Here is a 17,496-nt window from a genome sequence, read left to right as displayed (position 1 = left end):
GCATAAAACGGTTAACGCAACCGCAACACAGTCATCTTCCTTCTATGCTCGTTCTATCCTACTATGTAACCTATGTGCCTATGTAAGATAAGGCCTTTAACTCTTAGAGTACGGAATCTATTTTATAACATAATGGACGGAGTGGGGTCACTAAAGTCCCCCACACAAAATGTTTTGTTTTGTTTATAACTTGGCATATTAATATTACAAAGACTGTTAGTAAATTAAAATAACGATAAGTTTTTATACAGGATTTAAAATAAAACTCGACTACCTAAAGGGAAAAAGAGAGAAAGAGTTAAGAGTAAAGTTACCGTTAAAGAAAAACTAATCTTGGGGGTCCTAAAGTTCCCCACTCCGTACTCTAAGGGGTAAAGAAGTCCATTTGAGAAAATATAAAAATAACCTATGAGATTAGCGTTAAGGATTTCGCTTTTTCCATAAAAAAAATGGAATAAAACCATCATCTTGAACCCACCTTAAACCTTACCTGTTAGGAAGAACACACGATTATCCCACGGTATTTTTTCCGTCACAAATGGCACAATAAATCGCACAATAATATCCAATCCAGCGAGAACGGACATGGCTGATGTGATTTGCGACGTTGTAAACCCGAAGTCGTTCAATATGAAAGGTGTTAATATGGAAAAATTCAGTTCGCCGAAATTGATTATCGTCAAGCCGATTACCAGATTGACAAACGTAAAGTCAGTCAACAAATCCAGATCGAAAAACGCAACCACCTTTTGCAAAAATGTGAAACTCTTCACGGATACAGAAGCATCTCCATCTTCCTCCGCCGTCGCTTCTAACTTTTGGCCTACAAGACCTGATCGAAGCTGTGCCTTTTCGAGAAGCATACGCTCCTCCGCACAAGTACAATGCAATTGAGCCGCCATACCATGCATTCCACCAAAATGTTGCGCACGAAAATTAGCATTACTACCCGAACTTTTGAGCAAGACTTCGTCGCGTTCTCGTTTGAAGTTGTTCGGTTTGTAAACCTCGGCCGTCTTCAGTTCTTCAACAGATTTCACACGATTTAGACGACTTGTGGCGTGAATATCTTTAGAACTGGACACGGGACGAAAGCGTGGCGTACCAGCTCTGTGCGTAGAGGCCAACGACAACTTCGAACCGAACCAACCATCATTAGCGCGCGACAACATCGGTGTACCTGGCTCAATTATTTCATACCCAGGCATAGCTTCATCATCGTCTTGATACAAATATTGGCTCGAAAATATGCCGTTACGTTTGCATTGCATTTGGCAATATTCGCAAAGGTACTCAGGTTCGCCGGCACCAATACCGGAATCTGCTGCCGTTTCAGTCGCATCCGGTGGTGGTGCATGATAGCGTACCGGTTGATAGATGAGTGCACACACCATTGAGTGTAGTGAGAGGGCGGCAAATATGATCACAGTGCCCTGCACGCCGTAATAAGATACGAAAAGTGTGACCACGTGGGGCAAGAATATCGGGCCTAGACCAGTAAGTGTCCACGAAAAGCCAGCGGCGCGACGACGTTTGTTCTTGAAGTAAGTATTTATCGCCAGCGAAGAGGCGGAAACGCTGATGCCAACACCGAAACCTAGTATGAGACATGCAGTTGGTTTACAAATTAATATTTTAAGCCATATGTGCAATAAATATAGTTCGAATAACTTACCAAAAAGAATCGCATAAGTTATCATGTAACTTATAAAGGACTCACAGAAGGCTGTCAGCATAAGGCCGACGAATATGAAAAGTGAACCCGCCAAGGCGACTTGACGGAATGTGAAGCGTCGAAACATGGGTCCATTTAAGAGACCTGTGAGAGAGTAAGGAAAAACATATTTAGAAAACTGCCTGCACTTAAATCCGGCATAAATATTATTGAAATCGGATAAAACCACGTCTACTTTTTTATATAGTAAGATTAAATTTCCGTCCGTCCGTCTAAAAACTGCTAAAACAAAAAATTCTGAATACATATTATTATATTCTTTTAGACCAACTGAAGAAAAAAATCCTGAAGAAAGACCCTGTTTGCAAAAGAAAACAATTATTTTTCATCAGGATAATACATCGTTCCACAAAAGCATTTTGACGATGGCTGAAATCCATGAATTAAAGTTGGAATTATTGGAGCATCCACCGTATTCACGAGATTTTTCATCTAGCGGCTTCTATCTGTTTCCAGACCTAAAAAAATGCATGCGTGGAAAGCGTTTTTCATCAAATGATGAGGTTATAACAGCTGTGGAAGCGTATTTTGCAGGAACGGAATTCATAAATTGGAATCTCGTTGGAACAAGTGAATTGATGTTCAGGGAAAGTATACTGAATAAAAAAGTGCATTTCAAACCATAAAGTTGCGTTTTTCTTATCGAACCCCAAAACTTATTGAACAACCTAGTACATATGTATTGATGTGACACACTTATGTGACTCAAACTTACTAGTTACATGTTCATAGTAGAGATCGGAACTATCAACTTGCGGATTACTATCCAATATTTCAATAAATTTCAATGTTTCCTTTTACCTGTACATGAAGACACCGCAGGATTGGTGTTGATGATTGTTGTGATTTGGGAACTGCTCATACCCAAAATGGCCAAACGCTCGCGGAATATAAAACCAAATTGCTGCATGCATGGATAGATCGATAGCTAAGAAATAAACAAATAAAAAAATTATTATTGGTTATAATCATCACCACCAAACGCAAATAAAAGTAAAACGTAAAGTATGCCATTACTCACGTTCGAACAACCCGCTGCGATGCACACCAACCAAGCCCAGCCGCCATCTGGCGCTTTGAAATTCTCACCCAAATCACTTTTGTCGCGACGCACTTTCTTTGGCTTCGGCTCTGACGTTGTCTTTGCCGGTTCATTGCTATCATCGGATATATGATTTGCCTTGACGTTGATATTGGGTAATGTCGTCTCACGGTAGACATGGCTGTTTGTGTCATATGTTGCTGATTTTTCCATTATTCATTGATATTTATAGCTGAGTACTAAAATTAGAAAAACAAAATGAAAGCGATTTAAAACAGATCTATTGAAGGTCAATTATTACCAGAATTGATGAATGAATTTCGTCAATGAAGCCATAATACTACTTAAAGCAGTTGGATGCAAAGCTACATACATACAGGCACATGTACTACATATGGTCAAAATATTTAGAATGATTTGCATAAATAGAATTTTGTGAAAGACGTCTCACAAATTAGGTCAACACCATCAAGTATTTAATGTAATTCTCTGACTGCATGTAATTCTATCTATTCCAAATGGGGCTCATCATTTGTATGGCCTCTGGTGACGATACAGCATGCTTGACTGAGCTTTGTATGTGTTAGTGCAGTCGGGTGGCGTCGTGTCACACATACTTGTTGTCGGTAAAAATCAAAAATTTTAGATATTAGCGTCAAGCACCCGACACGCACACATATAAAGTTCTTGTCAAACAATGCTTGACCGTCACCAGAGGCCAGTAGGCATAGATGTCCGATTTGAAGTACTTCTGCTTCCTGTGTTAACGGGGAAGTCATCCTAGATACTTAAAGACATTACCTGGGTCAGTTCTGATTAATTTGGTTACATGACAGGAAGTCCGAAAAAACATTTAAATTTTTATAATTATATCAAAATACACCCTTGAATAGATGCATTTTTATGAAAAAATCAGAAGATCTTAGAAAACAAACAATTATATTTATTCAAATTCGGTTTTTATTGTAGTTCTAATTAATAGTGTTACATTGCGGCAATCAGGCAAATGTAAATATGATACCTAAAAACTTACTACCACTGGTTATTAAACAAAAAATTCCACTTGCCGCTACATAACAAAATTTTATTGTGTAAGGTCATTCTCAAACCCATTTCTACATACGGTATCCAGCTATGGGGTACTGCAGCCAACTCAAATATAGAAATACTACAGAGAATACTTCAGTATAAAGACGTAGGATGATAATAAATTGCTCTTGGTATGTCTGGAATGCCCAAATACACAGGGATCTCAAAATACCGACGGTTAAAGAGGAAATAAAAAACACAGCAACCCGCTATCAAAAGCGATTATTCTTGGACCCAAATACTTTGGCATCATGTGTAATGAGAGAAGACAGTCGTCATAAGAGGCTTAAAAGAAAAACGCTTCTCGAATTACTCTACTAAGCTTATATTTTTGTTGGTGTTCGCATCACTGGATGCATTCGCACAAGCTAATCATATTTTAAATATATTTTTTAATTATGTTACGATTGAATTATTATTGTTTTAAAACATTGGGAATGTTTTCTTAATTATGTTACGATTGAATTACTATTGTTTTAAAACATTGGGAATGTTAATTAACAGAAGCAATAAATAATGGAGTCAATAAAAACTAAAAACACTTAAAATTCGCATATTAGAAAATGATTCCGACCCCTAAATCACAATTTATGGCTTTAAAATTAACAAATATCAAAATCTAGTGATTTTTATACCCCACACACTTCTGCTCAGGGGCATTTTAACATTGTTCACATGACGTGTGCTCACATAAAAGAATCAAGATAGATATAGAAATATGTTATATATGTCTAATAGAAGCGTGACCGCCCTAACTTAGAAACTATTTGGGGCATTTTATGGGCTTATAATATTTATTATACTATATTGCGTATAATAAATATTATCAATAAAATTTAATAATATTCAAAAAATGTATAGTCTTATCTTCGAGTAATATTTTGTGTTAATTTCTGCACAAGTTGTGTAGGCAATCGGTTTCAAATCAACCGAATTTTCCTTGATACCTGTTTGACCGTTCACACATATTTGATTTTCTTTAAGATTTTCCTTAAACTACTTCTACCCTACTACGTTGTCTGAAGTTTTCGATTACACCAGAACCGATGTATGCAAATTTTCGCCCAAAAGGAAGATTCAACCGCGAATATTTCGTTTGACTAATTCCGATCTGAATTTGCCTTGGCCCATGCAAGTCCTTTTTCAATGTGTAACAATGACATCAGCTTTTTTTCAATGTGCTTCGAAATTTGAGATCTTCTGCATGTAAATGTCTTCGAGTCGTGTCTTTGGATGCATTAACAGCACTTTTCCTTAAAGGTGCTTCAGTTTCACGCAAAAAAAAGTTCAGCTTTGGCACACATAAGCCAATGATTTTCTAATTTTGCTTTGGAGAGGAAGTTTTTTTGGGTCGTCCGGGGAAATCGTCAACGTTTTTAACTTTAGTATACTATTGTACCCATTTATATATGAATATGTTAGACTTCTTCATATATACTTGTATCATAGTATCTTGCTACAGATTCACGTGACATTTTTGGACCTTTAGTGTGTGTACATAGGAACAGTGCTTCAAATTATTTTTCATTTCCCACAAAACTAACAAATTGCACAGTGTGTATTACGAAAAGGATACGCCTATTTAGCAGCATTTGTATTTTTTTTAAAACGGAACTCTAAATTTGAATTTTGTTGGTCACACTTCTATTACACAGGCTGTATATATACAGTTGGTCAAGACTGTCTTTGCATAGTGAAGAAAAATATAAAATTTTAGCTTTGATCAAGCATTCCAACAACAAATAAAAAAGCAAACAAAAAATGTATACACACATTCCATTACTGTACTTGTCTACGACTATTAGGCGCCAACAGGTATTAAATAATCACACACATTACAAAAACAATAACAAACAAGCTGTTATATATATATATATTGGGTGTTTGGCCGAGCTCCTCCTCCTATTTATGGTGTGCGTCGTGATGTTGTTCCATAAATGGATGGAGGGACCTACAGTTTCAAGCCGATTCCGAACGGCAGATATTCTTATGAGGAGCTTTTTCATGGCAGAAATACACTCGGAGGTTTGCCACTGCCTGCCGAGGGGCGACCGCTATTAGAAAAAACTTTTCCTGCATTTTGGTCTTTCACCGAGATTCGAACCAACGTTCTCTCTCTGAAATTCGAATGGTAGTCACGCGGCCGCCGTTTACTCTATTTAAAAAGTGTCAAAAAAATCTTGGCATAACTGATGAAAACAACAAAATATGCAGTTATTTTCCGCGAATTTCATTCATTTGGGTTTTTTCTGCAAATGGTATGGAATGTGAAAGGGGTAAGAAATTATTTAGTTATAAAGTGATTGTCTTCAGTGCTTCAAGTGATCTCAGATTTGAATAAAAAAAAGCCAGGAAAACGAGTTTCAAAAAATCTTATTCAATTAGTGTATTTCAATCACTTCAAAGACAAATCAGCCAGAGAAATCGCCGATATGTTCTCCCTCAAAATTAGAACTGTATATAATAAACCGTGCTGAAAATGAAGAAAGACTCGAGTTGAAAGGGTCTATACGCAGAAGTGACGCAGCGAATTGAACGTAAAATTATTAAAACTATTTATAACAGCCCGCAAAGCAGTACAAGAGGATTAGCTCTTCAAAAAAAGCTCTTCAACGGAAAAAGACTACGGGTTAAGAATTTCTCGTGAAACTGTTCGAAAAGTGTTGCAAAAACACAAATATTCTTCAAGAATGGATAGGAAAAAACCCCTGTTATCAGCACAAAACGTTCATAAAAGATTGCGATTTGCCACTGAGCTATATCGCTACCCACGAGTACTGGGATGACGTTATTTTCTCAGATGAGACGAAAATGATGCTCTACTACCATGATGGACCCCAGAGAGTTTGGCGTAAGCCTCTCACAGCACTACAAAACAAAAATATTAGCCCTCCCGTAAAGATTGGAAAACTGTCAGTTATGGTTTGGGGTTGTATATCAACAATGGGAGTGGGTGAAATCAAAATTTTTGACGAAATAATGACCAAGGAAGTATATTATATCTTGATATTTTACAAAACGAATTGACTTCCAGTATTAGAAAATTCGGCTTTGTTGACCCGGAAAACTTGAACAAATTTAAATACAAATACTATCAAGATAATGATCCCAAACATATATCTTATTTATGCAGGTCCTGGTTACTCTACAACTGCACCAAAGTTATTGATATTCCCGCCGAAAGCCCCGACATTAACCCAATCGAAAATTTGTGGGTTCATTTAAAAATAAAAGTAGGAAAAAGATCGCCAACTAATAAAACTGAATTAATAAGATTCATCAGAGAAGAGTGGGGAAAAATACCATTGGAATATGATATTCCGAAACTAATTAAATCAACTAAATATTTTCTTACCCCTTTCACACTCCATACCATTTGCAAAAAACCCCAAATGAATGAAATTCGCGGAAAATAACTGCATTTTTTGTTGTTTTCATCAGTTATGCGAAGATTTTTTTGATACTTTTTAAATAGAGTAAACACCTTTTTTGTTTTTGTTTTTGTAGTGTGTGTGTTTATTTAATAACTATTGGCGCCTAATAGTCGTAGACAAGTACAGTAATGAAATGTGTGTATACATTTTTGGTTTGCTTTTTTATTTGTTGTTGGAGTTCTCGATCAAAGCTAGAATTTTAAATTTTTCTTCAGTATGCAAAGATATTCTTGACAAACTGTATATCTCAAAATGCTCTGAATGATAAGAGGAGTCAATTTAGCTTTGTCTGTCAGCCTGTCCGCCTGTCCGTGTGCATGATAACGAGAGCAAAAATTAATTAATTCCAATGAAACTTGGTGCACTTATTGCTCTTTATCCGTGGTAGTTTAGTATTGAAAATAGCCGAAATCGGTCAATAACACGGCCAGAAGCCACATAACGTTAATTTACGTTACAAATTTGACAGCCAAAGATACCAGCCAAATACTAGGTTGTTCAATAAGCCTAAATTTTTTTATTGTCAATGGTTTTCTTTGTTATGTTATTGCGCTCTTCATATGAAGGTATGTGAAGTTTTATTTAAATCTGTCAATTCATTCTTTGTTTACAAGCGAGAAAAGTATTTTCTACAATGGAGAAAAGCAAGTATCGTGCAGTGATTGAATTTTTTGTTTTGTCGATTTAAAAGCAAAGGAACGAATGTTGAAAGTGTACGAGTATACCATAAAAACTTTTCGCACAGTACAGCAGAAAGATGGCTTTCTGAATTGAAATGTGGTCGTACAAGCCTTGAAGACGATCCACGTCAAGGACGTCCAAAAACAGCAACAGCATCAGAAATCGTAGAAAAGATATATGATATCGTATTGGAAAATCGTTAAGTGACTGGAAGCGATTTAGTAGAAGTCCTAGGCAACTCTGTGCATAATGGGTACCGCATTCGGATACCGTTTTCGAAAAGACAAAATAGATTTTGTTCATCGATTCAGCATTATGGAGGAGACTTGGGTCTATTACCATGATCCTTAATCAAAACAAGAAGCTCAAGAGTAGTGTAAACCTGGTTCTTCGACTCCGAAGCGAGTTCGTGCCCAGAAATCGACCAAGAAGGTGTTAGCATCAGTTTTTTGGGATGCGTAAGGAATTTTTTTGCTTGTGCATTACTTGCAAACTGGTAAAACAATAAATTCTGAATATTATTGCAACCCTTTAGACCAGCTGAAGAAAAATTTCGTGAAAAAATATCTAGCTTGTAAAGGGAAAAAATATTTTTCAAAGGGTCAGCATTCTGACCATAGCTAAAATCCATGAATTAAAGTTCGAATTATTAAAGCATCCACCGTATTCACCAGATTTGCCCATTAACGACTCCCATCTGTTTCCGGACCTAAAAAAATGTATGCGTGGAAAGCGTTTTTTATCAAATGATGAGGTCATAACAGCTGTGGAAGCGTATTTCGCAGCCCTTCCAGATTCTCACTTTAGGGATGGAATTCGTAAATTGGAATCTCGTTGAAAGAACCGCAAAACTTATTGAACAACCTAGAGTATTGAGTTGTCGATCCGGACCGAATTTTGACTTTTTTGTTATTTATTTATTTATTTATGTAGTTGTTGCACTTAGCGCATTGTTTTGAAAGGCAAAACTCATCGTGCGCTGCATGTTTCAAAGAGCAATAACAATGCATTTAAACTATTTCAGCAACTTATGTACGAGTATATGTATGTATGAAGGTATGTAAATACTTTGAACAAAAAACTGTTAAAAGCTTGTGCAAACTGCGGTAGTTGAGCAGAAAATGTGGGGTTTTATTAAAATTACTAATAAACATGTTTGTTGGCAACTGTTTTGTTTTTACAGTAATAATAGTGAATAATTAGCAAAATTTAAAAATCATTTGATATTTATGTACATTTGTATATTGTAAACGAATGTAAGTCGAGTGTCATGTGACTGAGATGGCTGTTCACACAAATGCCGTTCAGAATTATTTATTGTCAATAAAATATGGTACAATGTCTTACAATAAATATGAAAATACATATAAACATCAGAATAATACAAATCAACAGAAAATATAAAGGGAAGAATATGGAACTGGAAGTTCATTGCCAATTTCGCAACGCTTCGACGAAACAGAAACAATTGATAAACTGCTTTGCTATGGGTCATGAAATTCGTTTGAAATTCAAAACTGATTTACTTCAGTAAATATGCATTTAATTATCGCACTTAAATATATAAGCATCGCACACCCTCTACAAAAGTGGCACAATCCAAAATATCTCTCTTTTGAAAATATAACTTTTTCGAGATGTGACTCCTTCTTTTTCTTTTTAAAATTGCTTTTCACTTACTTTATGGCCTTGAATATTAGAAAGGAGTCACAACTAAAAATAATGCAGTAAGAAATGAGCAACAATTTAGTGAAATAATTATTCGAAAAATAATTTAAAATTGCGGAAAAATTGTATCAAAAAGATTATAATTCAAAAATCAGTTCTTCCAACAAGTATTAAAGCAATCCCCGGAATCAAAACGCTGGAGATGATACATCAAATGATAGAAAAATAGCAGTCGCCCCTCGGCAGGCAATGGCGGAAATCCGACATAAAAAAGCTCCTCGTAAAAAATCATTTGCCATTCGGAGGCGGCATGAAACTGTAGGTCTCTTGTTTGGCCAAATAAACGGTGTCATATATTAGGTATATATGGATGTATACATATAAATTAAAAACAATCTTGATAAATTTTCTTTTTTTTCAGATCTTTAAAAGTTCAAAAATACTGTTTATTTTACGTTTTCTGAAAAATAATGAATTTTAAGCTGTGTCTCTTTTAAAAGGGCTGTGTATTCATATGTTTGTAAGCATTTGGGTTATCTAACAACACTACTTTAACTTTGTGAGATGAGGACAATAATTTAGAGCACATTCACTTATACTTGTGAATTACACAGCGTCTTTCAAGTTCAAGTTTATTTTTGAATTCAAATTAAATATTTGAATAAGAGTGGATCATCTATTTATTTATTTATTTCAAGAAGTCAAGAAAACCTGATCTCAAACTGGCTCCTGAAACTAAGAAATAATGCAATTATATAGGAAATTAAAATTTAAAATTAATTACAAACTCACGCCTAACTAAGTAAAAGATAGACTTCAATAGCACAGAAAATGATTTCTTTGAAACTGAGAAGTGAGGAACTGAGAATTGGGAATCTCATTAAAATCACGAAGTGCACGTTCAATACGAGCATTACGAGCACAATTTGTATTTAATTGAGATAGAAAGGAAGAGCGATACGAAGAATTCTTAAAGGTGTAAGAAACTTATTTCTTTGAAAGATTGAAAACAAACGAGAGGGCAAGAATTGAGCTTCTACATTTTAAAGTCTTTCAGTTGATCAATGGCAAGTGGGATGTGTAAAATGGGATAGGATTAGAAATTTTTACTGAACTTGGTACATAAGCAAGCGTCACAGATTGATAAAATCTCAGCTGTGTGATCTAAATTACAAATTATCAATATCGAAAACATGTGATTGTGGTAAGATCGTGCCACCTTGTTCTAGGGTAGTCGAGGCCAGTTAACTCATGAATTTCCAACAATTAATACTCTTATAAAAGAAAAAAAAGCATACATTCAAACATAGATTATTTTGACTTTATGTAGGTTCAACTGCCTCTTTCTGAAAAAGCTATGTAGGTTCGTATGTGTATCTACGCGTACTAATTGATTGACCTTCATCAATGATAAGGCTGGCACTAAATCAAATGCTGCTGATATTTGAAGAATCATCTCTGGATTGTTATATACATACTTACGTATTTTTATTAGGTGAATAACTTGGAAATGAGGAACTTACAAAAAAAAAATAATAATTTTAAAGCAATACTTGATCGTTGACTCGAGCTGTTAATATTTTAATTTGTTTCATGATCAAATCATACAGTAATAAAATCTGTATCTTTTGAGCACATACATATGGGTTTGGGCTTAAAATTTGTATGAAGCAATAAACCACAGTATGTAGGTGCTTATGAAATAAATATCTTGCACAAGTCGCACCTAGATGTTATTTTAATATAACACATGTAAAAATTTAGATTCCTTTAGGTTTCACTATTATTATTCCAAATATGCTTCTAAACAATTATTAGTGAAAAATGGCATACGTCAGTAATTTTCATGTCCACCATGAGCACGTCACATCTATCCGACAAACAGTCGACTCATGAATGCCATAGTTGTTCAGCGACATTTTGCGCTGCAGCAGCAATATTCTTGGCAGAATGTCCAGGTTTTAGTCCACCAGTTTTTTTCTTTAACCGTTAGAATCAGTTTCTTGAAATTTTTACACCAACCTTTGGATTTTCGACTAATTCGGGCAATTATTCCCACCAAAAAAGTTACGAATTTTGAGATATGTGCACTGTTGCCAACGCCAATAAATCTTAGTCGCTAGGGCCAATATCAAAAGTCGCTAGAAAGTCGCTAACTCCATCAGGGGCGGATCCTAAATTTCATTCTGAGAGGTGCACAAGAGGCGAGCTGCGGACTTAAAATTTTTAGATGAATAATAATTGAACCAGTAATACCAACTCTACTGAAATTTGATATCAACGGAAGTTAGTTTCAATCGCCTGAAATACTGGTTTTTTTTTATTATGATTCGATAAATGTACTAAATTTTCTAACGCTTTGTTAATTTGTGTCTGAAAAACATTTGTGTCTTTAAAATATCATTGGAAAGCATGAGTGATTCAAGAAATGTTGAAAAAGTTATTTACGAAGTTGATCCAGTACTGGATTCAAATGGAAATTTCAAAATTTATAAAATTAATAATATTAACTATTACGCTTTTATAATAAAACTAGGCAAATCATACAACAATTTACTATATTATTTTTAATTAAAGTCTTGAAATGGATTTATAAAATATATTTAAGCATAGTAAAGAAAAAAAGTGGCATATAAAAGCCACCAAAGAAATAAGTGATTTTTTTAGGGGAAAAATGAAGGAATTTGTGGATCGGATTTTTTTTATTTTATTAAGTGTCCATTAAAGACTGTCATCCTAAATTTAAAAGTTATAAACAATCTCGTGGAGCATTTCCTCCTTCATGGTCGCATCGATTACTCAAAACCGGATCCTCTCGAATTAAAAATTGAAATTGCTTGTTAATTTGTATAAATGTAGTTATCGTTGTACGTACGGAATTTCGAAAATTTTCATTTGAAAAAAATGGCGACGGATTGAAAATCAAAATTCTCAACCAATAAGTAATGCGTTATTTTATCTAAAGTCAGTGAATTGTTACGCTAGAGTATGAAAGGTAAAGGGCATTCACGGGTAATTAAGTTGACAGAAAAGTATCTATTGCCTAAAATGGTTTTGATTTGCTCTCCAAAAGTCACCAGATAAGTCGCTAAATCATTTTTGTCGTCAAAACTTTTTTTTTGTCGCCAAGACTCAAGCAAAAGTCGCCAATTCTAGCGACAAAGTCGCTAAATTGGCAACACTGGATATGTGGTTCTTAAAGCACGACCATTTCATAATTTTAGCGCGTTATTCTATCGTGTGAAATTGTATATCTGTCTCTTTTTAGAAATGCCACTACTGATATCGAGGCGGCACTTTTGAAAAACCCTTTAGTTACGGCTGTAATCGGTGCTTCCAAGTTTTGTAATGTAGCTTTTATCGGGTTTTGACAATCTGCTTTATCGACCGTAAACATTAAAAGAAATCTTAAAAGAGGAGCCATGCGTTGATGGCGAACAACACACACTTTCAGAATCCTGAAAATTCCCGGGCCTAACAAAGAAAGTACGTTGTTTTTGTTCAAAATTAGCTTTATTCAACACAATCATTCCATCACAGCTCTAACATTTCAATACCCCTTTTGTCGAACCATTTATCTTTTGCCTCAAAATAGGCCTCAGTTTCAGTGATAACCTCGTCATTCGATGGAAATTTCTTACCGGCGAGCAATTTTTTAGATCTGCGAACAGCCAGTAGTCGCTGGGTTCAATACATATAATTTTGGCATTGTTTTGATTGACGAGGACACGGTCAATCAGCTTTCTCATAGTCAAATGCTAATGCAATATAAAGCCAACACGTTCTTTTGATACCTTTACGATGTCAGCTAACTCACGCAACTTCTCTTTTCGATCATTCAAAACGATTTTGTGGAGTTTTTTGATGTTTTCTGGTGTTACCGCTCATTTAAACGTTCACTGCGTTGTGCATTATCGATATCTCTTCGACCACGTTTGAAGTCAGCAAACCATCGTTTTATTGTTGTTTTTGATGGAGCGGAGTCATCATAAGACTTCTCAAGCCATTGCTTCGCTTGAAAGGTATTTTTCCCCCATCAAGGAGCAGTGTAAAATTAGTTCGCGAAATTCTTTTTGATCCACTGTTTTAATTATAAAAAAGTAGCGTCACTCTTAGCAAAATAACTCACCAACTAATGAAAATAATATCATAAAATTTTAACAGCTGTCTTAAGTTAAAGTTAGTACTAACTGAAAAAGAGCTGAATGTAATGAAACTATGTATTAAGCCCGGGACTTTTTAATCCGTGTGTTATATTATTTGCTCTTAGGAAATATGCTGGCCAAAAATTGGCGCGGTTAAGTATTTAAAAAGTTGTATCAATCAATTTAAATTCAATTGCTGAAAATATTGAAGCCTTGAGGTAGAAACCTTTCTTCTGTCAGCATATTAAGTTTTCGTAACCAGCACGTCACTATACTATATAGCCAAAAAATGACTGGTAGTGACTTACGATGAACTCTCTCAATCAGCAGCAATTGAGATACTACATATCTTTAGTGGTTATATCATATTTAGGTGCAATAAATATTTTAAAGCCCCATTTGACAAATTTTAAATTCTATCGTTTTTATTTATTTATTTACAAGGCCCGAACAGGAACTTGGTAAAAGAAAAAAAATTTAAATTTCTGACCCCAGATCCGCGTTCAGCACGCAAAAGAAAGTTGAATTTCAGCTGTTTATCATTATCAATTATTTTATATACATATGTATGTTTTTCAACCTTTTTCCTTGCTGCCGTTTACTTTTTTTTAGTTTTTATTTTCACGCTTCGTCTCTACTATAATCGATTAGCAGGCTTGCAATGAGAATTTTATTGCTGTAACCAAAACTTTTAAAGTAAATCATTTAAGTTTATTGTTGGTGTAATTTTCTATGGTGAAGCTGCTTCATTAAAAATGGATTAAAGCGATAAGCCACAAAACGGCGATAATGTTCTTAGAGGAAATTTTAACATTTTATTAGCTTGTGCTAATCAAAATGCGGAATATCCCTATGAGGCTTTTGACATCCAATATATAGTATATATGTATTGTAATACTACATACCTATGTAGGTGTGTATATGTATATAAACATGCACGTATATTTAAATAAATATTTCGCTCCATTGGACAATTGCGTTTTGCAAAACTATGTAGATACAAATTTGTGTGTAGTGGTCAGAGGCGAAGCGAGCTTTTCCAGCGCCTGAGTTCAGGTGACAATTTAGCACCACGAAAAAAAAGTTCTATATTATATCCGTACGATTTCGGCGCCCTCTTGGTCTGGCGCCTGAGGCGGCCGCCTCACTCGCCTCGCCCTCGCTACGCCTTTGGCAGTGGTGTTTATAATTAAACATTTTTCTTTATACAGTATGACACAAATTTTGAACCAAGAATCGGACTACACTTTTCCGAAGGTTTTAGTATTGGGATTAGGCCGACACGCAGTCTCAGAGAACTGAAATATTTAACATATCTTCAGCAGGAGTATGCCAATGTTAGTATTCTGAAATATTGCAGACACCACTGTCTAGGTGGGCCTTAATTTTCTAAAAAATAATTTATTTACATATACGCTTTCTTTGGCGAGCAAAAGATAAGCAAATCATTGCCTTGTTAACCCGAGCGGGTATTAGATACATTTAATACTTTACTGTATACTCCTAAAGATAGAAACAGATTTAAATGAGATTTTGTCATAAATTTTCAAATAACATAGTTTACTTTTACTTCTCTGTACCGTGGATTGCATTTGAACAGCAACTTCAGATGCTTGGCTACTTTAAGTAGTAGTAAGTTTTTGCAAGACTTAAAGTAGCAATCAAGGAATTAAAACAAGGGTTTGTAGTAACAGCCAAGCTGCTCTAAAGGCCTTAGAAACTACTCGCTCCTCTTCACAAATTGTTCTGGAATGTAAGTCGAAGTTAAACTGTGTGTTTAAGCGGAATGAGTTTGAACTTATGTGCGACACTGAGGTGTTCAAGACAACGAACTAGTTAATGAACTGGAAAACTGCGTTTTCTTGTAGTATCAAATTGTACCAGAGCCAATTTCAGTACCAAGTACAGCAGGAATACCATAGTTCGGTATATCAAAACTCTCAGTAAGAGATGTCATAAGAACCATTGGTGCAATACTGATACATGCCAAACAACCAAGCGTTTCCTGAGAAGAAACAGAGTGGTATCGACATTTTTTCTCAGACAGAGAACGAGTGAACTACGAGTTCTGATAGGACTACTTACGGGATACTATCCATGGTACGAAAAGTGGGGTGCCGTACACATCGTCGACAATCCACTGTGCGGTTTTCGCCAGACTTATATGGTACATTTTTTTGTCAGTGGTATTGAGATATCTAGAAAATGTACTGAGAAGAATCCCCACTCCACTTGTCCTTTCCTATCCTTTAAATCCTCTCTTTTGGCCTTAAGTGTAATGGGAAATATGATTGAATGCTTGGGAAAAAAAGTCATGCTATGCACAGATCCATTTCATTTCCTTCTAAAATCCTCTTCAAAAGACTGCAAAAGAGATTGGATACCATCGCATAGATTACATCTGGTTTGGTTAAAAAATGATTACCCCTAATAGTGTAATAATTCTATCGAATATAGGTGGTAATATGGCAACTTTGAAACATAGTATTTACGAATTCGAACATGGCAGTGCATTTCCATTTTGGGTGTGAAGCTTAAAAGGTTTTTGTAATTATTTGCCAAAAGAGACCCGACTAAAGCGAGCGAATGCTATTGCAGCTATTTGTCCTAACCACAAGTAATTCGTCCCCTTACGACTTCTTCCCATTTACACAATTATAATCACACAACTATTCTTTATAAAAAATATAGTTCATGCTAAAACAAAAACCTTATAACGAAAAGTTTTTATACTTTATTACAATTTTTTTGTATTAAAGCTTTCAACTTTTTGTCCACAATTTTTAGCTTATTTCTGATAATGCAGTTTGAAGCCTATTGAATTTTAGTATAACAAATTGTAAGTATCAAATGACGTTTATTCATGGAAAATAATTTACATGGTAAGGCTAGTGTGGGAACGCAACGGATGCAGCGATTGCTCGAGATGGATGAGGTATGGTGAATTTCATCAGAAGGAGACAAAGAATATCGCTAAGGTTTCGTTCTTGATTTGGGATTCAATGGTAATTACATATATTCAAAAACGTTTTGCCAGCATATCAAATTATTGCAGTAAATTAGTAAATAAAAACAAACTCATTCAAAATTATCGCGATCAAATTGCTTTCTGAACCCACCATACTCCCTCGAAATAACTTTCTTCGATTTCAAAGAAAACTTCATACGAAAAAGTAGTTATGTCATTTGAACATTACATTTTTGACGTGATAACGTCTTATAATTCGATTTAACAGGCTGCACGCACGAAAAAATGTGTCGTTACCTTGCTCATTAGTGTTACCTTGCTCATTTGTCGTTACCTTGAATGAACTGCAAGCGAAAGCGCGGAACGAACAAAGCAAACGAACGGCAACGTTCGACATCTTGCTCTCTCCTACTTAAGTGAGCGTATATATGTATGTATATGCGTATATGTACATATATAAATTCACGTATTTGTATTTGCATATGCCTTCTTCCTGTGTGCATGGTAATGAACCATTTCTCTGTTGAGAATAGGACGATGATAGAAAAAGTAGGAAATGAAAGGTAGTGTTTCGAGTGTAAAGTGTCTTGAAAAAGGTGAATCGATGATGGTACCTCTTAGTGTTGTTGACTTATTAACGTCTGATGCACAATCGCAATTGAAGATATCTTTCATGAATTTGATAAATGTTTCGTCATTTTTCACGTTTGTGTAAATGTAACTTGACCTATTCC

At 35.2% G+C, this 17,496-nt stretch overlaps 1 protein-coding gene across 4 annotated transcripts in view; it reads right to left on the bottom strand.

Moving 5' to 3' along the window:
- Positions 1-17,496, bottom strand: part of LOC128858386 (uncharacterized) — a 46,717-nt gene that overhangs the window by 5,827 nt on the left and 23,394 nt on the right. For all 4 annotated transcript variants that reach the window (XM_054094619.1, XM_054094620.1, XM_054094618.1 and 1 more), the window contains exons 2-5: positions 2,757-3,016; positions 2,537-2,663; positions 1,676-1,819; positions 491-1,597 (exon numbers count right to left, since the gene is read on the bottom strand). In XM_054094619.1, coding sequence (XP_053950594.1) covers positions 491-1,597; positions 1,676-1,819; positions 2,537-2,663; positions 2,757-2,990 — 1,612 coding nt within the window. In that variant the 5' untranslated portion in view covers positions 2,991-3,016. The remainder of the gene's footprint in view (positions 1-490; positions 1,598-1,675; positions 1,820-2,536; positions 2,664-2,756; positions 3,017-17,496) is intronic.

Source organism: Anastrepha ludens, chromosome 3, assembly GCF_028408465.1.
Source record: "Anastrepha ludens isolate Willacy chromosome 3, idAnaLude1.1, whole genome shotgun sequence".
NCBI lineage: Eukaryota > Metazoa > Arthropoda > Insecta > Diptera > Tephritidae > Anastrepha > Anastrepha ludens.
Note: the sequence above shows the minus strand (reverse complement) of the source record. Positions and strands in the feature narration are given on the sequence as shown.